Raw genomic sequence first — 23435 nt, 5'->3', positions numbered from 1 at the left:
CACAGTGCAGCTCTCACTGTTACCACAGCAAACATGCAGAGTGACTCTCAGCGGCTCTTCAAACTACCTAAAACACACATGAGAAGATCTTTGGTATTCTGCAACAAACTGTCAAAAACCAACACTGGAGAAAAATAGAAGCTTAAAATGATCTGCCAAAAAATTTGAATCTGCAATTCATTTTGTTGTCAACCTGATTAAATTTCCTCATGTGAGTGGGTTTAAATCATTCATGTCATAGCAGAGTCTTTCTGCATCTCCTCCCTTTTTATAGAAATGATGTGACAGATCAGTGCTTCCCTCTGCTGGTGGTGCACAAGATGGAGTCTTTGTGATGCCTCATGTTTTAGATGTATAAACACTAAACAGTATTGGAAACTTAATTAATTCAATTATTTGTAACCCAAATTAAGAACTGTCTGACAGTAAGATGTAATTTTTTTTCTATCAGTTTGTAAAAAAAAAAAAAAAACATTATCTAAGCTACATAGTGCAACATTTTATTATTATCCGGAGTATTAAATCAGCTAATACACTTATCATTTTGATAAGGGAGTCTGACGAAACTTTGGTAGACTGAAGTGTTTTCCGTGATGTACATCACATTACATTTATAATCTAAGATATTTGGGGAAACTATAGCCTACTTCTCTTGCCCTTAATTTAAATATCTTGTGAACCTAATAATAATATGTTTGCCTTTGCTTCCTGAAATATTAATACACCGTTCATAAGAGTCTCTGAAAGGAACTTGGGAGGGTGGAGTAATTGGAAAAAGGGGTTAATCAATATAATAATTTTTAAATGATCGTCGTTGTAACCGAGATGTCGCAGTGAAAGAAACAACCAAAAACAGAAAAAGAAGTAAAGGCAGAAAGAAGGAAGGAAAGGAAGAGCGGAAGAAAGAAACAGACTCTATTTCCCAGAATGCATCAGTAATACACGGTGATGGCGGAAGTGTGTCTTGTTGCTCGGAGACAGTTTTCCGCGCTTGTTCGGTTTGTGTGTACTTGTGTGTGCGCGCGGCTAGTTTAGCTCCAGTTAAACTGATTATTACTTCACAGAAGAGCGATAATAAACATGTCAGCGACGGGTTCAGGCTCTGTTACTGAGAGACTGCCACTTACGGTCTGTTTTTACTGAACTGAGGAATGAAGAGTAAGAAACAGAAGTCTGCCAAAGCTGCAAGCAACAAAAGGAAAGGTAAATGTAACGTAGCTAGATGCTAATGTTGTGCTACTTATAGGTAGCTCGTTCAATCAACTGTCACTTGCGTAAGAACATATACGAACGCTATGAAACTTTTCACATATAAATTATGTTATTTCTCATTATTCTGCACCGTACTGGCATTTTTGATTCGACACAATGACTCACAATAATATTTAATATGTTATAACTCGGTATTTTATCCTTTACAGCTAGAGGTGGTTACATTTACTTCAGTAGCTTGTTGGGGGAAATGTACTTTTACGATAACGTACTTTTTACTTTTACTTGAACAGTATTAGTAGTAAGAATCAGTACTTTTACTGAGTCAAATGTCTAAATACTCTAGTGTGAATTACTTGACTAAATGAAATGAATGAAGCATGACAAATATAGCAGACAGAGACACACACTGTTAAAGTGAGAGCTCTTGTTTCTACACAAGCTTTTTTCTGTCTCAGATCTATTGAACATGTTTCTTTCAGCTAGGCCTGCATGATGCATAGCAAAGACCAGCTTGGACTGCAATAAATTCTAGCTAACTTTTTAAGTAACTGTGTGTTGTGTGTCTCCGGCTTGGTGTAACCTGACATAACTCTTATCAGTCCCCAGCGATGTGTCGTCCTCGACAAGCCTCCCCCCTCTTGTTGAGGGCCAGCTGAGGTGCTTCCTGTGTGTGACAGTGAGCAGGGTCTTATGGACAGTCCACAAGCCTCCGTCTGCAACGTTCGTCAGGCTGCGCTGGTGGGGCGAGTCATCCAACGGCACGCACTTCTTTCCAAGAGATGCATCCCAGGTGGCTCAGAGAACCATCAAGAGCACAGCTCGTTACGCAATCCGCTGCGGCCCGAAGCAGTTCACCTCATACCTTACAGGTGATTATCTTCTCTCCCGGTCTGCCGGCTTCCTCCCGCAGTCCAAAACATGACTGTTAGGTTCATCGTTCTACATGCAGAGTTGTTTTCTGTGTCTCTGTGTTGCCTTGGTAGCCTCTGCACGGTGTACCCTCATTCTCGCCCAATTACTGCTAGAAATAACCGCCAGCTCCCAGGATAAGCATGTTTAGATGGATATCTGTCACGTTTTTGCCTTTACAAATCAATAGCTCTTTTTTTCTGAACAGATATGGGCTCTTTGGTGCTGGAGGTTCTGACTAAGCCGGATCATTTACCAGTCGCTCGGGCTCAAGTTGCCGGGATCTCCCGTCTGTCTCTGTCGCAACCTGTTAGTGGATTTTACACTCTGGTGTCGCCAACCTCAGAAAAGCTGGGAGAAGTCCAGGTGAGCAGACTGATCAATTCAAAGGTTTGTGTGCAATAACAAACTTTACTGGACGATAAATTGTCCCAGTAATTATTGCAATAAATGATGATATTGTTGTTTTGAGACAATTTTCAAGTAATATAATGATCATGGCACAATGATACAAGTTCTCCCTCCAAAAGACTAATAAACTTTATTTTTGTACAGAACACTCAACACTGAAACTGGAAGATATTTTAAATATCCAAAGTAAAAAAAAACAACCAAAAACAATAATAAAACCATAAATAAAATGGATTATGATGTTTCTGTAAACAAAATTGCTCTTCAAAAATGATTAGTCCTCAACATGGAAATTATGAAGCTCAGTTTATTTTATTATGAGATTAATAGTTCAATAGCCTTTTACAGGCTTAAGTGTAACTTAGATATTATGGAATAATAAAATAAGCTGTTTGTCATCTCCAATCTTGACTTCTTAGGTCTCCCTAAACCTGGAGCCTCTGGCTGAAGCCTACGACAGCAGCAGCTCGGCCCCCGCCACAGACACCAGCATCGATAAGCTGCAGGTACCCAAACTGATGGCCCCCCCGCCGCCAGTACTCGTCACTGCTGGAGGTGGGAAAGAATCCGGCGGGAGCAGTGGTGGAAACACACCAAGGTTTGGGAAAGTTACTGAACAAATACCCGTACAAAAAATCTCCCTTGCTTGTCTCCTCTGTTAATCTCTTTTGTTTCTTGCTTTGTTCATTCTAGAGGAAAAGACCACTTGTATTTTCAAAATGTCCAGAAGAAGATGCTGGAGAATCAGGTTCCTACGTCCAGCACATTTCAAAACAGTGAAATTGCTGGGAATCCCTCGACAGCGGAGACGGGAAATAATGACATCATCTCAGGTCGGCAGCAACATCATTAGCTGCATTTTCATTCCAAATGAGCGCAAATCTTTGTCTATATTCTACTAAAGTGAAAAAAACACAACGTTGCAATGGCGGTGTTTCCATTAAATAAGACATGAAATTAAAATAACATGTAAATAAGCTTGTTCACGCGATAAGTCATTAAAAATCATGGCAGCGACAGATGTAAACAGTTACACAAGATGTATTCATAATTTAGCCAATTAGCTCATCATCTATCAGCCATCAGAGGAGACATTGGTGTCTTACTTAAGTGTTGGAGCAACAAGATGCTTATACTTGGGAGCAGCTACGTAGGAGGACATTTTACAGATTCAACACACTTAAATGACACATTTTTTACGAACTGTGTGATGCTGTGAGAGCTCTTGTGGAGCCAGCTGCACATTGTCCCAAAAATAAAAACTAAAACAAACCATCATCGCACTACTACTTCCTGTTATCTTCTTAGTCGTTTTTATAGATAGTAACTATCGGCTGTTTATTACGTGACTCAAGTGATGCATAAAAAGTGTTTCTCTTGCAGTTTTGTGAAATACAACTATTTAGCTATGGTCTACTACTGTATTTATCTCATTCTAGCTCATAAACCTTTATCAATCAATCAATCAAATTTTATTTGTATAGCACATTTCAGCAGCAGTGCATTTCAAAGTGCTTTACATGATATCAAACACAGAAACACAATTCAACATAGAATCAACAATCAAAACACGACATTATCAAAAAACTTGAGTTTTTTCTAAATCGGGCGTATTTATTTTTGTAATTTCAGTTTGCACAATTTTATGGTTAATAGAAACGCAGCTAGTCAGTCACTAATGTGCAAAAGCAAAAATGTTCAGTCATAGCTGTTAACCTTTTTCTGGTTGCAGTCATTCTGGAGCGGGGAAACAAGCTCAGGAATGCAATGGCGGAGTCGGCTCTGAATTGTGACGTCGACTCTTCTCTGCCTCTGAAGGACAGTCCTCTACCTCTCCCTAAGGACAACATCCAAACACCTAAAGAGTCAGTGGCTTTCATTTTTTAAAGATTCCAGAAATGCACATTTTTTTAATACCTACTACCCTGCTTTATGTTTGCAGGTTGTTCCCTTCTATATCAGGTATGTTTCTTCAGAATATCCTGCATGCAGATTCTGGGGATGGAGCCTTCCCCTCAGACAGCACCCTGGACTGTCTGCCAGACATGGACAAAAGAGCTGTGGATCTGCTGCTTGGCAGGTAGACTCACTGGATTTGTGTCACTTTCATTTTTCTCCTAGTGTTATCACTCCTAGTGTAATCACGAATGGCAAGACATTTTATTGGGATTGAGTGGTTTTGTATTCACCCCATTTTAAATTCGTAATTTGTAGAACCACTTTTAAAGGGGTGGTTTTATATAATCAGCTTTATATCATGTTAAAATGTTATTGCCTCATCAGAAACATAACTGGAGTGTGGCTATGACTTTTTCATGCATGTTTGAGAAATCCTTTCATCTCCATGGCAACCATTCAACTGTGCAAAACATCCAGATGGACCAAGCACCGCCTTGGACACGCAGCTCATCTTCTGACCTGTAGTTTCCATTCTTCCCAGCTTCTACATTACAGAGCAGCTCTCCCATGTGACTCCCGCTCTCTGCTCCTCTAGACTAGCCAGCAGTAATTAGCAAGCACCTGATGGCACTGCGCATCTGCTAAGCTCATTATACGAGCTACTTCTCAGTGCAACGCTGGTACAAACATAAAGGGCTAATAGAGGAGCGATGGTGTGATGACTTCCTTACGGCGGAGTTTCAGAAAGAGCAGGAGTTTTTAAAGAGACACAGGCTGAATTTCAAGTTATTAAATTACAAAGTCAAATTTCTTTCAAGTCATATTTGATAAATGCATTGTTTTTATTGTAACTGAAGGTAACATAGCTACTTGATTCTGCCATGAAATGTCACCTTGTGCCTGGAAAATACAAAATACTGCCCCTTTAAGTACAAATAAAGCTGGAAGTCTTAGAGTATGTCTGCAAACTTTGCAGCAACCTCTTTGTCAAAAATAATAAATATGTCAATATAATCGTTACTGGAAAAAATTGATCATTCATTCCTTTGTGTCAAAATTGATAATAACAGACCTGTTCAGATTTTCCCAAATTGTTGCATTTCTCCTGCCTGCAATGTTACCACAATGACAAACCTTTCCTCTCCCCAGTGAGCTGCTGGACTTTTTAAATTTTGCTAACACAACGATCACAACCGGATAACTCTAGTCTACCACATAAAGATTCAATAAAATGCAATGGAGTTAAAAAATTTAGGGTGTGTAAAAACTGTTGCAAGCACTCTGAATGCAGAATTGTATTCTGCTGACAAATCAATGAAAATTTCAATGCACATTATTTCTCTTTCCTATTCAAGCATTAGATTTTATTTTTTATTTTTATTGCTAAGAATGTTTGTAAACCTTGCCTCACAGATATATTATAAAATCAGAATAAAAACATATTAAATTTGTTGTGTTGATGTGACAAACCTTTTGCAAATGTTGTGTTTTTTATTTCTTTATTTGACCATACAAGTTGTATGGTAATACAAGTTGTCTGATTGAGATCCAAATTCCCATTTACAATAGAGTCCTGTTTAGATAAAACAAAATTACAAATTAAGCAACAAAACAAGCAATTGAGAATTTTTACTTAATTAGATAAGCTAATAAAATATGAGCTAAAAAGAAGAGCAAGTTTCATAAGATTTCTCGTTTTGTCTTAGAATAAATTTGAATTGTTTCCAGCATTTTTTAAAATTTGTTTTCTTTCCCCCCCCAGCTCTGTGACATCTGGACTGCCTCTGTGGGACATCCAGGGGTCACCTCCTGAATCTCTCTCCGGCCACAGCAGTGTGTGTGGAGACAGCGAGCTCAGCAATCCGCTTTATGATCAGAGCTTACTGGAAAATCTGTTTTACAAAACTCCTGTGAGTATTTACTCTTTATCTTTTAGTTTTAGCTATTTTTTTCAGGCGACAAGTGATTGAAGTTATTGTTTTTAAGCACTCAGACACTGCACCGGATTTCGCAGGGGACAACGGTCAAGGAGCAACAACATCAAATAAAACTCATCCAGAGAAACCGAGGCAGTCTGAACCTGGGATCAGCCAAAGGTAAGAGCCTCAAAAAAACATCCTAAAGTCGTTTGGTTTCATCTAAAAACGGCAAAGGCTGTTCTGACCCACATTTTGACTGTTTTCAGTCCAAATTTAGATGAACAGCAGTTTGCGGATCGTGGCGATGATCTCTACTCTTCATTCAGTGAAGAGCAGTTCAAGTTGCTGAGTCTCATCCGAATAGCAAGAGTTACCGTCGAGTCGCTGGCCGTTCCTGCAGGCGGCTCAGCCACCACAACCAGGAAGGCCGTCAAAGGGAAACCTCCGCGCCCATTACCCAGCAAGAAGTGGTAAAACATTTAGTAATGTTCATTTTAAATAGAGATCATATTAGCATTTGTAACACTTATATTTGAGAATCTCTGAATCTCTTCTTTTTTTTATAGCACATATTTTGTGGAGTATGTTTTTCCAATGACTTCAGCCTCGGGTCAATTTCGGCGGAGTAAAGGTGGAGATGTAGACGTGACCAGAGCCGTTTCCAGTAAAATCACTTTTGGAGGTAATTCTTCCTGTTGTTATTTGTAACTGATTAATCGATTAATCGTTAACTGGAGTTAACTTTAAAAGTTAGACTTAGACTTAGACTTAGACTGACTTTATTGTCATTTTGCATGCACAGGGTGTATACAGAACGAAATTTCGTTGCATACGGCTCAGAACAGTGTTTTGAGCTTTCAATGTTGTGAGGTTACTCCAGAATAAAATAAAATACAGTATAAAATATGAATATAAATATAAATATAGAATATAAAGTGCAGGACTGACAGTAAAAAGGAAGTTATTTAGCTCTGTACATGTGCAAGGTATAAAGTGGAGACCAGATTTTAAGTGCAGTCCAGTTAAGAGTTCAGCAGTCTGATGGCAAGTGGGAAAAAGCTGTTTCGGAACCTGGTGGACCTGCACCGGAGGCTGCGGAACCTCTTTCCAGAGGGCAGCAGGGAGAACAGTCCATGGTGGGGGTGTGAGGGGTCACTGATGATGTTTCGGCCTCTGGTCACGCAGCGCTGGGATGAAATGTCCTGAATGGAGGGAAGGGGGGCCCCGATGATCCTCTCTGCTGTCCGCACCACTCTCCTCACGTTCTTCCAGTCGGAGGCGCTGCAGCCTCCACACCACACAGAAAGGCAGCTGGTCAGTTTCTGAAAGAACAACATACTCAGAGCAGTAATTAACCCAAAGCTGCACAAAAATATCTAACTTTTTCTTTTAAGATTAAAAAAAACATTTGTCAATAAATATGTTCAACACAGAACTCATCTAGTGGTAGTTTCACCGGGTTCAAATTCAGTAAAATAAAATGTCTTATTAAGCTTCTTTTGGTATTCAGTTAATCGGTTAATCCAGAAAATCAACAGATCAGCCCTACACTGTAATGTTAAGTCAAGCAGAAAACTTGTAAAACTGTTCCTTATGGTGTTTGTTTCTGATGCAGCTTCTCTGTGTGTTTCTTTAAGCTGTGAAGTTCCACCAGCTCTCTGTGTTTCCGGTCCACTTCAACGCCGCAGCGATCAAGCTGTGGTGGGAGAGTGAGCTCACTTTCAAGATTTACTCAAGAAAGAGTGACCAGAAAAAAGTAAGTTACTCAGACACTTTAGCTGTGTTCGAATTCAGGGTCTGCATCCTTCGAAGGACGGATTTGTAGGCCGATTACGTCATAGCGTGGCGACAAGGCCTGTCCGAATTCGAAGACTCCTTCCCATGCGGCCTCCAAATGTTGCCTTCTTTTCCCCAGATTAGAAGGATGGGTCCGGTATATCCTTCACGGCCCACTATATCCCATAATTCATTGCAGGTCCCAACTGGGCGTTCAGGCAGAGCGACAATGGCGGTGAAGAGCGGCAAATTATTTTGTTATATTACACTTTAAATGACACAACGTTATTTTGTACAACGTTTCTAGGCGAGAATGTAAGTGTGTAAGCCTCAAACATCTGCTCGGTTCACCAAAACATAACCTGCTCTGACATTTTCGGACATGTCTGCTCCCACTGCGTTAACAGCCAGCTCCCCTCGCCAGCTGGCCGGGCGCTTCATATTCGGTATACCGGAGGAGAACGCCTGACTCCCGGCACATTGTTTTAAAAACTCCCGCTAGCTTTCCCCAATGAGTGGAAGTTAAATACTGATATTATTCAGACAAGTTTTCTCTGTTTTTGCAGCCTGTTTTTATTGGTAAGGCCGTTCACGCTCTGCGCAGTCTGCTGCAAAGCAAGGAGCTGAGTCAGTCCGTTGTTTTGCCGGTTTGCAACTCGGAGGGAACCAGAGAAACGCGGGATGTTGGACCTCTCACAGTAATTTTTAACTTTTTATTTTATTTGTTTATTTTTGTAAGCAACAAAGTTAAGGGGTTGTGACCCAGTTGCTATTTATGTTGCAGGTTTCCATAGAACTAGGAACACACAGCAAAAGTTTCCCTAATGAAAAACCAGGGAACGTGAAAATCGCAGCCAACCCCGAAAGAGAACATGTTGGAAGGTCTCAGCGTTCTGACATGGAGGTCTTAACGGCTCCAACGATGGATCATCCCAGGCTGAATGTTTGGACTCCTCAGACACATACGAGGGAACCCTCGAATCCTCCCGGGATCCGAACATCTCCTCTTAAATCTTCTCGGGCCGAAGAGGAGCCCCAAATCCTCCTGCATGCTTTACTCATGGTTCCAGATGGGAAGAAGTTCAGCTGCGGGCCGCAGCAGGCTCCAAACGTCTTCTTGAACTCTAAGCTGTTCTGGTGTGATGAGACGGCCAGATCCACGGTCAGCTGGGGCCAGGCAAACCCCACCTTCAACTTCGTTCAGGTGGGTTCAAGAAACTCAGCCATCTCGGTCGGTCGGAATCACTTCATTTCATTTCACTGCCATTCTTGCTAAACGTGTCTGTTTGTTGCTAGCCATCTTTTCTGATTTAATCTTTGAAGACTTAAATCACTAAGAAATCTGCTTTTCCTCAGTGAATATTTTAATATTAAGAGAGTTGTGTTTTTCACTGTATTTATGTTTTAAATAGCTTTTGCTGTCTTACTTTTCTATTTTTGTCCGAGCACTTTAAGTAATGTTCTGCAAACATTCAGACATCATAACCTACTTTGTGGTTTAATTTAATGTAAAGGTGCTCTCATGATGAGGAGAGAAGCAAGTAGATTTGCTGGGATACACATTTCAGTGAAAATGTTTAAAAAAAAAACAGACTTCAAAATAAACCAAATCTGATTGTTTTTTTGTTTTTTTTGTTTTGTTTTTGTGTAACAGGTAACACCAGTGGGATTAACAACAAAACTTTTAGAGCGTATGAAGGATAACATGATGGTGATTGAAGTATGGCAGAAAACTGGAAGCTCTGGGAACGATCGACTCTTCGGCCTCGTTAAACTACCTTTACATCAGTTCTACATGTCATTTAGGTAACAAAAACAAGTCTATTTTTTTATTACTTTATAGGGAGTTATAAAGCAAGATTGTCTTTTTTAGCTTTATGTCATGCTGTAATGTTATTCCCTCATCAAAAACATACCTGGAGTTTTACCTTGATTCTTTCTTGCATGTTTGAGGAATCCTTGACTCCCATAGCAACCATTCAGAGGTGCCTTAACGCTTGCTCAAACAATCTGCTATTTAATTTGACACGTCCTTTGAGCTTGAGTCCCTCGCCTCCCTACTCCTCCAGACTAGTGGCAGCAGAAATTAGCAAACACCTGGTGGAACTGCGGGTCTTCTAAGCTCCTGAGAACGCTTTTAAATGGCGTCAGTGGACACACTGTTGTGTTGACACACTGAAGGGGAAGTGTAAGCTAGTAGGTTCTTAAAGAAACAGATGCCAATTTCAAGACGTCACACTTTGGTATATACTACATTTTCATGAAAACTAAAGGTAACATAGTAAGTTGATTTTGCTATAAAGTGTCTCTTTGTAGCTAGAAAATACATTCGTCAACATCCATCTAATAAATGCGCAGTAATCAATCGCATGATAAATTAAAATGATCTCGATAATTTCCATTCTGTTGATTAACATTTTTTAAGGGCAATTTTGTTTACAAAGACATCATAATAAATTTCATTATAAGTATGTTTTTGTTGTTATTTTTGGTTGTTTGGTTTTATTTAAAATATCTGTCAGGGTCAGAGTGGAGTTCTTTTACTAAATTAAAGTTTGTTGGTCTTTCAGAGGGCGAACTTGCATTATTATTCCATCATCAATATGTTGCTTGAAAATGGCCTCAAAACAACAGTATTATTGTTAATTACTGGGAGAATTTATTGTCCAGCAAAATTTGTTTTCCTGACAGGCCTACATCCATCCAAACTCCTGTTAGCAGTAAACAAGCTGAAAGTTGCCTTATTTACTTTCTCCTCTGAAGGGCGCTGTTGTGCATCTTAACAGTTAATTGTGATCTGTGTCACACATGGCCTCAATATGATAACTTGCTAAAACTGACTGCAAACTGCCCCGCAAGAAGCCCTTTTAATGGTATTTGATATTTCCCTTCCTTTTTTTATTTTCAGGGACCCGAAGATCACCCAGCTCCTTCTGCAGGCACAGTACCCTGTTTTAGGGGTGGACTGCTACATGCCTGTCGTCGACGTGTTCTCAGGCTGCTGCAGGGGAAACCTCAGGGTTGTTCTGGCCATGGGTCGGGCGGAGCAGATCGTCTCCTTCCAGCGCACCAGAGATGAGGAGTACGATTCGTCTCCTCACGCGGTGAGACCGGTTCACATGCTCGATCACCAGCCACACCCACAAACAAAGGTATGTGCTCAGCACTTCTGATATGTAATATAAGAGCTGTTACTCTGCTTTCACTTATTCGTATTAAACATATTTGCTTACTGATGTAAATAATAGAATTGCTGATTACATCAATCAAGAATTTACTTTAAAAAGACTCAGAGCCTCACCCTCTTCTTCTACTTATGCTACATAAAGGCACTTGTACAACTGTGTCGATGCACAAATACTGAAATATTGCTTGGACCTTTGCTTGAATTACTTTTCTTAAATAATCTTTAACCCCGGTCTTTGTTTTTCAGGTGAATGCAGTACAAGTGAGGATTATGAGGGAGCATGTGTTTGTTCTAAGAGTGGAGAAAGTCAGCGGACTGACCCCTCTGCAGTCCACAGTGTGGGGAGAGGCTGACTGCTACGTTCAGTACAGTTTCCCCTCCCAGGAGTTCAACGCTGCCTCCAACGTTGATCCGAACCTCGTAGAGAGCAGTAAGGCCGCCTTTAAATAAAAATGAAACTTTAAACCTAATTAATGGATTAATTGTATGATAAGTGAAAATTTCCATTCTGACGATTAATATTTTTTGAAGGGCAATTTTCCTCACAGAAGCATCATAGTCCATTTTATTTATTCAGTTGTGCGCTTTTTTATTAGCGATTGACCAATGCATGAATTTTTTTTTAAGGCCGGTACCGATCCTTTTTACATCAATCCAACTGATCCCAATATGTGCTCCCGATTTCTTTTCTTCTGGAAGCCAATATTGCTTTTTAATTGTTCATTTACATGATAAAAATGGGATAATCATAACAAATGTTGCACAAGTCTCAATTTATTAATGCAACATATTAAGAATTGGGGGCAAACAATGTGGAACGTTTGACACCACTGTTCCGGCCAGCTCACACTGAGACAGAGACAGGCTTTCAAAGGGCAGATAGAGCTAAATCAGACAGTTAAAAATACATTGAAAGTTGAAAACTTACCCTTGTTGTTGTTGGCATTCAGTCTTGCAACGTTACCAGCCGCTGTCTAGCATGGAGGGATCAGAAAACATGCGGTCACGTTATCTCAAGGCATGGCTTCTGGATGCACTATTGGATCGGCGAATGCATACTTGTAACAGCCGACGTTGATATAAGAACAAAACACAAATATCGTCCCAAAGTATTGGTCGGAGATATATTGGTCAACCTCTGGTTTTTAATTTTGTTTTTTTAACATAGTTTTTGTTTTTTTATTGTTATTTTCGATATTTAGAATATCTTCCTGTGCTAAGTGTTCTTTATAGAGTTAAAGTTTATTCTATAAACTTTGAGAGGCTATGCCATTATCAATATATTACATGAAAATGGTCTCAAAGCAACGATGTTATCGCTTATCGCAATCATTTCTGGGACAGTTTATCATTCAGTAAAATTTGTTAATGCGACAGGCCTACTTAAACCCAACATGTTACTTTCTTCTTAGCCCTAATTCTTCCTCCACCAGGCTTGAACCTGAAGCCGCATCGTACCATCACCACTCTTTGCGTCCCGGACCCGGTGTTTGGTCACACCGAGACTCACGTCCTTCTCGCTCCTGAAGGAGTTCCTGTCCAGCGACTGCTGCTCAGCTCGCTGTCGAGCCAAGGCCTGACTAGTGGAGGAGGCGTCCAGTTTGAAGTGTGGTGCAGGTAAGTGTCATATTAAAAGGGACGTGTTATTCAAAATTCCCACTTTGCATGTTTTTGTACCTCCATTTGGTTTTTGACTGCTATCAAAAAGTGCTTAAAAAAACACCTAGCTGGTTTTTGGCAATAAGTTAACGTTTTTTGGTGTCTGGAAAAAAAAAAAGTCAAAAACATCCGGTGTAATGTCATAAATTAGCAGGCACTGCCTGTCCCCTTGAAACCCCAGCAACCCCAGTGGAGGTCCAGGAGGTTTGGTCTGCTGGTTTTTACCATTATGTTTTGCATAGGCCATTGACCTATCCTAACCCTTTCAAAGAATCACCTTTAAAGACTGAGTATTTTGTCCTGGCTTTGATATAATATGGTTACACTGTACACATGTCCCTAAGTTGCTGTTCTCATTTAGTAACATTAAAACTCCAACATTTCCCATCCCGACAGCTGATGGTTTGTTTATTCGATTGTCATCATGTTTCTTTGCAGATATTATTATCCAAATGTCAGAGATCAGCTTGTGGCCAGAGGATTGCTTCCCCTGTCCAAATTATGTGCCATGGCAACCATGCAGAAACAACATCCTAACGAGGCTCAGATGTTCTCCCTTCCCCTGGTTCCAAGGACTGAGGGCCACTCAGGATTTCAACCTCAGCCTTCAGGTAAGCACATGCACATCTATAAAGGTGATCCAGACGAAGACAATATCTAAAATATTAACAATGTGTCTAATCTGTTTTTGTTTTGTTTTTTTCCCCAGGTTTGCTGGATATTTGCATTCGCTACAAGCACAGGCCTGTCCGACCTGAAGGACAGGCTGGTCGAGGAGCTGCTTCCCGTGTTGTGACGCTTGTGGTTCAAGTGCACAGAGCGTCTGGGCTGCAGGCAGCAGCAAGGTACTGCCGTCTTCAGCCCAGATGCTCAAAATGCTCAAAACAGCATTTTGAGGTAGAATGCTGTTTTGAGCATTCTACCTCAAAACAGATCGGATTGTTTTACTGTGATTCGTCTGTGTAATGTTCACAAACAGAAGGTCATAAAGTGATAAATGCTTAAGTATACAAAGCTTTGGAAACATATTCAAGTTAAAGCCCAGCATTTTTTGTACTAGTACAGTAACTCCTGGTTCTTTTTCCTTCCATCCTCTTTTCAATCTTTTCAGAGCAATATCAGAAGAAAACAATCAATTCAGCCATTTAACGGAGGTCGGGGTGAACCCTTTCGTCACGGTCCACCTGTCCTTCTTACCTGACAGCGAGAGGAGGTGTACCCGCACTGCAGCTAGGACCTTCTGCCCCGACTTTGACCACCACATGGAGGTGACCTGTGATCTGTTGCTGCACATGAGCAGCGGGGAAACCTGCAGCCTGGCTGAGCAGCTGGAGCAGGCGTCTGCTGTCTTTACTGTCTGGAACAGAGACGGTCAAAAAGGTTAGAGGAGCTCAGCTTGCCTCCGACCCAAATTTGATGAGAGTCTTATTACGGTTAAATGTGAGTTTGTGTTTCTAACATTTTTGTTCTGTTCTCTTGCAGCATCTCCTGAGCAAACGCAGATCATGTTGGGTTCTGTGAAAATACCATTGGTTGATCTCATTCATAAAAGAACAGGTCTGCTACTTCTTAAAAAAGTATGATGGGGCAAGCTGCTCTCTTTAATAAACACCGAAGTTAATTCATGTTTTTCTCAAACATTTAGGTATTTCTGGCTGGTTCGGGCTGTACTTAGTTCGTAAAAAACGTCCTTCACAGCCGGAGCACATCTTGGTCGGTGGGCTGGAGCTTTCCATCAGCTTCGCTCACCACTCAGACAGAGAAAGGGTGATTAAAGCCGCCGAGGGTTTGGGCTGGGAAATGGCACAGCAAGATGATGAAGAATCCTGGGAAGAAGGCATGAGAAAACTCTCACTGACTTTTTCAATGCCTAAAGCGTGGCTTCCTATCCATTGTCTGCTTCCTGCGGGGATGAGCGAGCTTCAGCGCTCTACCTACTGCTACATCAGGTACAAGTTCTTCGACCAGGACGCCGTCTGCTCCCGATTGCAGCACCCGTGTGTTGAGGGCGACCAAGCCACGGTGAGCTTTGAAGGAAGTAGAACGGTGGAGCTGAGAGCCACTCAGCCTTTGGTGTGGTATCTGCGAGAGGAGAAGCTGGAGGTCCAGGTGTGGGTCACCTTCTCTAAAAACAGGACTACAAGGCCAAGCGACTCAGACCGACTGGTGGGGTCTGCATTTGTTGATCTGGCTTCTCTTGCAAAGACTCCCAAGCAGAAGCAGTCCCTGAGTGGTATGTAAGAAAAAAAGTACTTATTGCCTAATTCAGGGTGATCAGGCAACCTTAAAAAGTCTTACATCCATGAAGCTAAAAATTAGCCTTAGAATATTTGAATATTTGTATTCTTTTGTATATTTTTGTCATAATACTGGTTTTAAATTTCGTTCATAATACTTTTAAAAAGCTCTTAAAAAATGTTAATTCTGAGTTGGTGAAACATGTAGAATCTCTGTTTATTATGTCTCTGCAGGAGTGTACCCGTTGTTCATGCGCTCTGCCGCCGATTTACAAGGCGCAGCTCTCAGGGTGCACATCACACCGTTGGATGGTTCCGTTCCCACAAACCTGTCAGCTACACATGACACCCAGCTGGACTCTGACAGTCAGGAGGAGATCTTATTGGAGGAAGTGGAAGAAACAGATGGCTCCCCATCCGCTCCCAGAAAATCCTCACACACCCACAGCACACACAGGAGTAAACCCTGCAGGGAAACTCCAGACCTGACGTCTGCGCATCACACAGAGGTCAGCGTGGAAGACTCTTTCCCTGTGACTGTGGCAGTGGACCGAGCCATGCACCTCAATCTGAAAGGTTAGTATGTTATGTAAAGCATTTAATGTTTACTTTACTGTCTTCTATTGGGATTTTATAAGATGAGCCAACACAAAGTTGCACATCCCAAAAAGGCAAAATGATGCATAGTTTTCAAAATCAAGAAACAATCAAATTATGGAGTGCATTTGTTTTTAAAGTCCTTGAGTCAGTCCTTTGTAGGGCTATCTTTGACTGTCATTACAGAAACAAATGTTTCAGGGATCTTCACTACCAGCCTGGCATGTTTAACACTGAAATTATTGCCCATTCTTCTTCAAAACCACGGGCAAGTTTGCAGTTTACGAACTGTATTTAGTTCGTAAACTGTAACGGCATTTTGAAGGGATGTTGCAAAAATGTCTTCTTCTTTTGGAAGCCAATCATCGTGTCCCTTACACTTTGTGCACTATGTTGTACACATGGATGTTTATCACATAAAATCCCCAGAAATACATTGCCATGTTCTAGATGACAAAGAATTTAGACTAAATAAGTGTTTCATTTTCCCCCAGCTTGTCCTCTTACTGAGCGCACTGAAGGAACTCCTTGCTGCTGTGTTTCATACGTCACCGCTGACTCGCCTGAACCAGTTTGCACATCTGTTGTAACCAACACGGACTGTCCTGTGTGGGACCATCAGCACGAGTGCAGGTCTGCTTTCCACACAGACCTCAAAATAAGCAACACATTTGCAACAAGTTAACGTGTTTGCTTTACATGTCCAGACTTTCAAAGGAGCTGCTGGTCGATCCACATCAGTTTCTTGTGTTCAAAGTGTGGCACAAAGGAGGTATTGTGAGATGAATAGTGATTTATGATGTTTTGGCTTGTTTCGTGGTATTATTTAACCGTTTTGATGTTTTACGTCTGCAGAAATGGAGCGGGTGATTGGATTTGCCACTGTAGACCTGTCTCCTTTACTCTGGGGTTTCCCGTCAGTGTGTGGTTGGTACAACATCACAGACTTCAGTGGCCAGTGTCACGGTCAGATTAAAGTGTCTATAACTCCTTTGAGGGGAGTCCAGGACCTTCGTGGACAGAGAAAAAACACCAACAATGAAGCTGCCACAAACTCATCAGTAAGTGTGCCTCTTTGATGAAATGTAATATCTGGTGATTGCTAAATCCCTAGATTTAGAAATCGTGTTTTCTGAATCCCAAGCTGAGAACGCGTTTATTTCCAGGCTTTGTTTCAGACCAGTCCTCTCAGCTATCAAACCACAGCCATGTACAGCAGCTTCCCGTCCCACATCAGCAGATTCCCGGAGCAGAAGATCTCGTCGCCAAACCACAGCGACGTGCCGTTCTCTGAAAGGTTGGTACGCTCGCAGTTTGACGACATCCAAACAGTTTTGGTCCTTTTCATTGATTATTTCATGTCGCAGGCCAAGTGAGAACGATCGCCATTTTGAGCACATGGACAAAGTTCGTCTTTACCACCAGAATCTGCAAGAACAAACAGCGTGTCACTCTGCCTGTGGCGGGCCGCCCGATGACGTTAATCCCTCCAGCTCATTTTTGTTTTCAGCACTCAGGTATTCAGATGAATTTTTTAAATTCCCATTCTTTAACTGGACATTAGGTCTGAAACAATTAATCAGAGGTATTGTGATGAATCGATTATTAGAATAATTGTCAATAGACCTGCCACAATAAACAATAAATCAATTAATCGAATGATAAATTAAAAGAAACTCAGTAATTTTAATTTGTTTGATTTATCGTTTTTCTTTTCTCTCTGTTTTTACCAAAAACTGAATGATAAAAGTTTTCAGTCTGGTGCTTTGGTCTCAACTATCCCTTTTTTTGTTTACACAGACTTTATAATTCATTTTATTTGTCGTTTCTGTTGTTTTCTTTAATTATTTTGGATATTTCAAATGTCTTCCAGTTCCAGTGTTTAAATGTTCATTAGAATTTAAAGATTATTTATCCTTGACAATGTGTTCTTGCATTGTTATGCCATTATTACTATTATATTACTCAAAAATGGTCTCAAAACAACAATGTTATTACTTATCACAACAAGTTTTGGGAAAATTTATCACGCAGCAAAATTTGTTATCGTGACAGTCCTAATTGTCAAGTAATTTAGTGGTCAATTAATCGTAAACATAAGTATATAGACTCATAAAAGGCTGTTTGCTGAAAGGACAATATACCCAAACAAGTAATTAAAATAGAACTCTAAAAAAAAATTGCATTTAAGATGAAAAGCCTTCTCTATGTGTAAATATGTTTTAAAAATTGTTAAATGTATTTTTAATATTGTATATAAAAATCTTTAAAGTGGTTCGATTTAAAAAAAATCTGCAGAATGTGATTTTTTCTTTTTTTTTTTGTCTGATTCATTGATTGACCGTCACAATAATCAATTACTAGAATAATCATTTACATTTGACACTTTTTCTAATAAACTCACGGTACCAATATAAAACTACTAATATTTTTACGACAGGAGAAAACTTAGCGAGCTTGACAACATTCAGCGATACTTCAATCGTAAGCTATCGGCTCCTACTTTCCCGCCTGCGGCCGAACAAGACGGCCACAACCAAGAGGTGGATCGGGGGGTGTTGGAGACCGACTCGAGTCAGCTGCTCCTCAAGTCCAACCAGCTTGTTGGGGAGGTCAACAGCATCATCAGTGGTGAGCTTCTTCCCAAATATTAAAAATATAAAATGATCGGCCAGCCGATTCTGATCAAATTTGTATTTACATTTCTGTTTTTGACTTTTTGTTCCAAAAAAAAAACAAATGTATTACAAAATACCTAGGTAAGAAGTTGGGGGAAAAAAATGTTTATCCTACATAATAAAAACAATACCCAGCAGTTATGACTCAAAAAGTTCACAAAGCACTTTACAAATGAGTAAGACATAACAACAGATGCATAGTATAAAATACAATAAATTAAAGACATAAAATGTGCTTTAAAGCTGCAGTTTGTAACTTTTATAAAAAAAATTCTTACATATTTACTGACACTGTCACTATGTTGTGACAGTTTGGTACAAGACCGATAGACTGGGAAAAAATTTTAGTTCCCCTGCCTTCAATCAGTGCTAACTATAAACAACCAATCAGGGCCAGGAGGCGAGTCTTGGCGCAGTCAATCATGCCCAATTATGTCTCATGTTATACTGTCATGACAGTTATAGGTTTAACAAATATGTTTGCATTAGAGTGTAATTTACAAAATAATACAAAGTTGGCACTTCTAATGGACTTTCAATGCAACGTTTAGAGCAACTTTGCATTAAAAGTGTCATTATTTACCAAATGACATTTCATGACAACAGTCATAGATATCCATGAAAGACTCCTTCATGTTCATGACAGTTCATGTCAGTCTTATGAACACCCCATCAAATAAAGTGTTACCCATTCTTTCTTTTTTAAAAAAAAATAAAAGTTACCTACTGCAGCTTTAATACAGTTATGCAATAAAATATTAATGATAAATAAATGTGATAATATTTTTAACATCAACCTCTTTTATCAAACCACATCTGAGAACAGAAATCAAAATTGTGCTGTTTTTGGGGGTATTTTTTTCTTCTCTCTTCATAATTTGGCTCGTCTTTCAGGTCTACGAGGTCACTTCCTGGAAACCATTCCCTCCAACACTCAGAGCTCATCAGACTCACCTGTTGAACGCAGCAGCCCTCCGCCCGACCCAGACAGCAAGTCCAGTCCAAACAGAGCGACTCATCATCGTTTGGATGTTGCATCTCCGCTGCCTGCCGAGACGTCTGAGGATGACACCGACTCTGACCACGACGACAAAAAGGACGAGCAAAGCAGCAAGGACAACCTGTCACAGGATGAACACCAAGAGGATTTTAGACAGGACGAGGAAGCTGGCGATGATGATGATGAAGGAGACGAGAATTTCGAGGAGGTGGTGCTCCAGCCCAGGTCTCTGAATGAGGTGACTTCACTAACAGACAGAACCAGTCCTTGGACCAGCATCCTGTCAGACCCCGACCTGGTTTCTGTAGAGAGCATAGAGGATCAGAAGGAGTCAGACATGAGTGAGAATGAGGACAAAAGTCTGGAAGAAAATCGAGACGGCTGTCTTTCTGATGAGAAACGCACAGAAAATGTTCACCGTACAGAGAGAGACGATGACAGGATGCTACAATTTGGCGATCAGACAAAGGGGTCAAACAGCCCCAACAGTTCAGATGAGGCGTCATCATCTCCACAGCCTGTCGCTGACACACACGGTGCTTCAGGAACTCAGGACACTGATGAAAACCAGCTCCAGACGTATCCTTAACCTGGTTTTATTTATTCATTTATTTATTTCGTATTGTTAGCTTTATTTTTCTGAGTAGTCTGTTTAACTGGTAACCAGGTCAGATTAGCAGTTTATATCAAAGCTACCTTCATGTAGAACCTAGTATTTCAACAGTTATACTTTTATTAATTTAAAATAATAATAATTGTAATTATTATTTTATTATTATTAGCACTGTGCAGGAAACTCAGAGATGCTTTACAGTGTCTCTGATCTTTACTTTAATTCTTCCCAAGTAAAGAAGGGAATAAAATGTAAAAAAAAATAACAGGGCTGGGCAATATGGCTGAAAATCGTATCATGATAAAACTGTTTCCAATCAGTCGATATTGATAATTACTGATTAGTTTTATGTTTTAAATATGTAAAATACTGCCAAGTTGGTAGTGTGATCTTTCCTGATTTATCCACAGCTTTCACTCCATGCCTTTATTTAAATTTTTATGCATTTATGAGGCACGGTGGAGAAACCTGAAACTGTTGCTGTGCAAGTTGTTAGGTAACCAAAGAGCAAGTGAGTTAATTGATGCTACCAACGTTTCTCAGCTAGTCGTGAGCAGTTGAGGAGCTAAAGCCTTTTCTCTGCCTACACCCTCCAGAATACCGTGCGGTTCTGGTTTGGAGTTCAGTGAAATTATTGAACATGCTATTGGACATATTTTTTATTTATATTGATCTTACCATGTGGAGGCTGTTGCAGTAACCAAGTCAAGAGGTGGAAAATGAGTGAATCAAAGATTCAGCTGTAAAGGAGGAACAGTGAAATGCAGAGGTGATCAATGTTCTTGGGATTTAAGATGGCGGTCTTCGAACCGGTTTGATTCCTGAATGGGAGCTGGAAGTCGAAGACGACTCCAAGGTTGAGAATGTGTGAGGAGGTTACTGGTCATTTATCTGTCGAAACAGAGTTTTTGAAGAGTTTACTTTGATCATTTAACTTTTACATAAACATGTACTTTTCCTAATCTCTTCTATATGCCACCAAAGCCTTTTATAAAGCTCAGGGACTTCAATAACTTGTAGTACAGTCCTCTTTTTCAAATTTGATTCTTAATTTTTTCTTAAGTCTAATTGAACCAAATTAGTTAAAAGGCTTTAGCATTTGAGAAGTTTTAGACTTCGCTTTGAGCACTAATGAAGTTTTTATATTGATTTATAACAGAGATATAGGACACTATCTTTACGTCTTGTTGTTTTTTTAAACTTCTTACCTTAAGCTCAATACCTGTGGAAGTCCCTAATTTCTTCCTCCCGTCTCACCAACTGGAGGCGTCACTGAGAGCCATCCGTTTAGCTCCATCCTTCTCCCACACATCTTATGAATCTGTAAGTATTTTACAGCTTTATCTCTGATATTAAAACCTTTGTTGCTATTCCTACTTGAATCTTAATAGTGTCATACTGACATGGTATTGATAGTTTCTGGTACTAACATTTTTACAAGTTATGGTTTTTGAAATGCTCACAGTTTTCCTGCTCATCCCAAAGTCTCAAGTCTATTTACTGATACACCAAAGGAAATATTGGAGTTTTCTCCAGCTTAATGGAGAGTTGTTGTTGCTAATTGTTGCTGCGCATGGCCAGTTAAGTTGCTAAAACATGCCACAACGTTTTTGCTCCGCTTCATACTTATAGCAAAGATAAATTTGGCTATTTGGGGAAAAAAGGCACTTATAGCCATTGTGTTGAAACCAAAGGAGCACCACTTATTTATCTAATTAATAAACAATATGTTTAGTTAATTTACCAGCAATAGAAATGTGTTTTTTTTTTGTTTTGAATAAAAGTAGTAAAATTATGTCATTTTTGTTTTTTAATTTCTGTGTAAACACAATGGAACTGATTTCTACTCAAGGTAAGCATCCCAGCCCATACATTTCTATAGCCCTAAAATTGTGTTGAGTTTTTAGTTGCATTCCAATTATTTTCCAGAAGTAAATGTGAAACAATTTAGTAATATTTGCATTTTATTAAAAATATACACATGTGGACAAAATTGTTGGTACCCTTCTGCTGATGACCAAAAAGCCCACATTAGTCACTGAAATAACTTGAATCTGACAAAAATAATCATAAAAAAAAGATTTGACTACCTGTGGACAGGTGCTGAGGTCTCATTTGCTGCTGCAGAGGTCGTTTGATTGCAGTGATTTCCTCAACAAATGTTAAGTTACAGGTACCATCATTTTTGTCTAGGCCAGTTTCATTAGTTTTTTTTTTTTTTAACGATGCTGTTGAACTGCAGTTCCAAAGCAATGTCTGATTTTCATTGGTTAATTTTCAACAGATCTGTTCATTATTATTATTGCTTTGTCAGTTTCAAGATATTTCAGTGACCATTATGGGCTTTTCAGTCATTAACGGAGGGGTACCAACAATTTTGTCCATTTGTCTCCTCACTGACTACTGCTGTGCATCAGATTGGGTTTATCAATAATATAACAGTCAGTTACCAATAATTTAAATGGTAAATGAAATTCGTACCACTACATAATGTTGGAGTTGAAACCTTAGGTAAGGCTTTGGAGATTTTGAACTTCGACAAACAGTTTGCAGAACTTTTGTTTAAATTCACATTTGGTATGCTACATAAAATCCTCAGATAAATTATAAGGTTGCTTTTTGATGCACTGATAAAGCAGCTGATTCTGTTACAAAATAACTGTAAAACATTCAACACCAATGCTAAAACTAACTACTGTAGTAACAGCAGTTAGTTACTACAGTAATGTTCTTGCTTGAGTGAATGCTGGGAATTAGTACGGCACACCTACCATCATTGCTAAGAAACCGGTTTAAGCCTGTTACTCAGTGTTGAATCCATGGTTGTGTTTGTGTGTTCCACACATACAGCGATCAGCAGCGAGTCTTTCATGTTAAAAAAATGCAGAGGATGACTCGTTGACTCATTATTTTAAACCCTTAACATGCAATGGCGTGTCCCTGACTCTAATGTTTTTATGATTGAAGATGTATTTTTTTGTGACATTTGCAGGGTCAGAACTCCTCAGACCGCCGCAGTGTTCCCCCTCGCAGAGGTCCCCGGCCACGGCCGGACATGTCCCCTTCTTCCCTGAGGAAACAGACGGACAGAATCGCAAAGATATTCGCAGCTCGTTTTGATAAGTCCAGTTAGCTCAGTGGTTTTACATCACAATAATCATGTAAATGAATTTTTATATTTGTATGTTTTATAAATAAATATTGAAAAATGTTCTGCGCTTTGAACCTTTTGTGTGTGTTTGAACTTGAGATTTAGTGAATGTTACGAACCCTAGACGTAACCAAGCAGATGTTGTGGATGAATATCTGCATGGTAGATCTGGACGATTCTGTTG

At 39.9% G+C, this 23435-nt stretch overlaps 1 protein-coding gene across 1 annotated transcript; it reads left to right on the top strand.

The window, feature by feature from the left end:
* The first annotated feature begins 936 nt into the window (after positions 1–936).
* c2cd3 (C2 domain containing 3 centriole elongation regulator) lies at positions 937–23325 on the top strand. The gene is made up of 33 exons (XM_027998830.1): positions 937–1203; positions 1815–2084; positions 2333–2490; positions 2955–3133; positions 3229–3368; positions 4268–4400; positions 4478–4615; positions 6197–6344; positions 6421–6530; positions 6620–6823; positions 6920–7035; positions 7991–8109; positions 8696–8827; positions 8914–9333; positions 9784–9935; positions 11038–11281; positions 11563–11746; positions 12750–12933; positions 13414–13586; positions 13685–13820; positions 14087–14355; positions 14458–14532; positions 14621–15208; positions 15447–15788; positions 16304–16442; positions 16517–16581; positions 16665–16870; positions 16976–17106; positions 17177–17326; positions 18250–18440; positions 19382–20066; positions 21315–21423; positions 23093–23325. Exons 1-33 carry the CDS (start codon positions 1152–1154, stop codon positions 23231–23233), a joined length of 6483 nt encoding a protein of 2160 aa, XP_027854631.1. The 5' UTR covers positions 937–1151; the 3' UTR covers positions 23234–23325.
* Positions 23326–23435: the final 110 nt, after the last annotated feature.

The sequence above is a fragment of the Xiphophorus couchianus genome, chromosome 18 (genome assembly GCF_001444195.1).
Source record: "Xiphophorus couchianus chromosome 18, X_couchianus-1.0, whole genome shotgun sequence".
NCBI lineage: Eukaryota > Metazoa > Chordata > Actinopteri > Cyprinodontiformes > Poeciliidae > Xiphophorus > Xiphophorus couchianus.
This window is presented reverse-complemented; position numbering and strand designations above follow the sequence as displayed.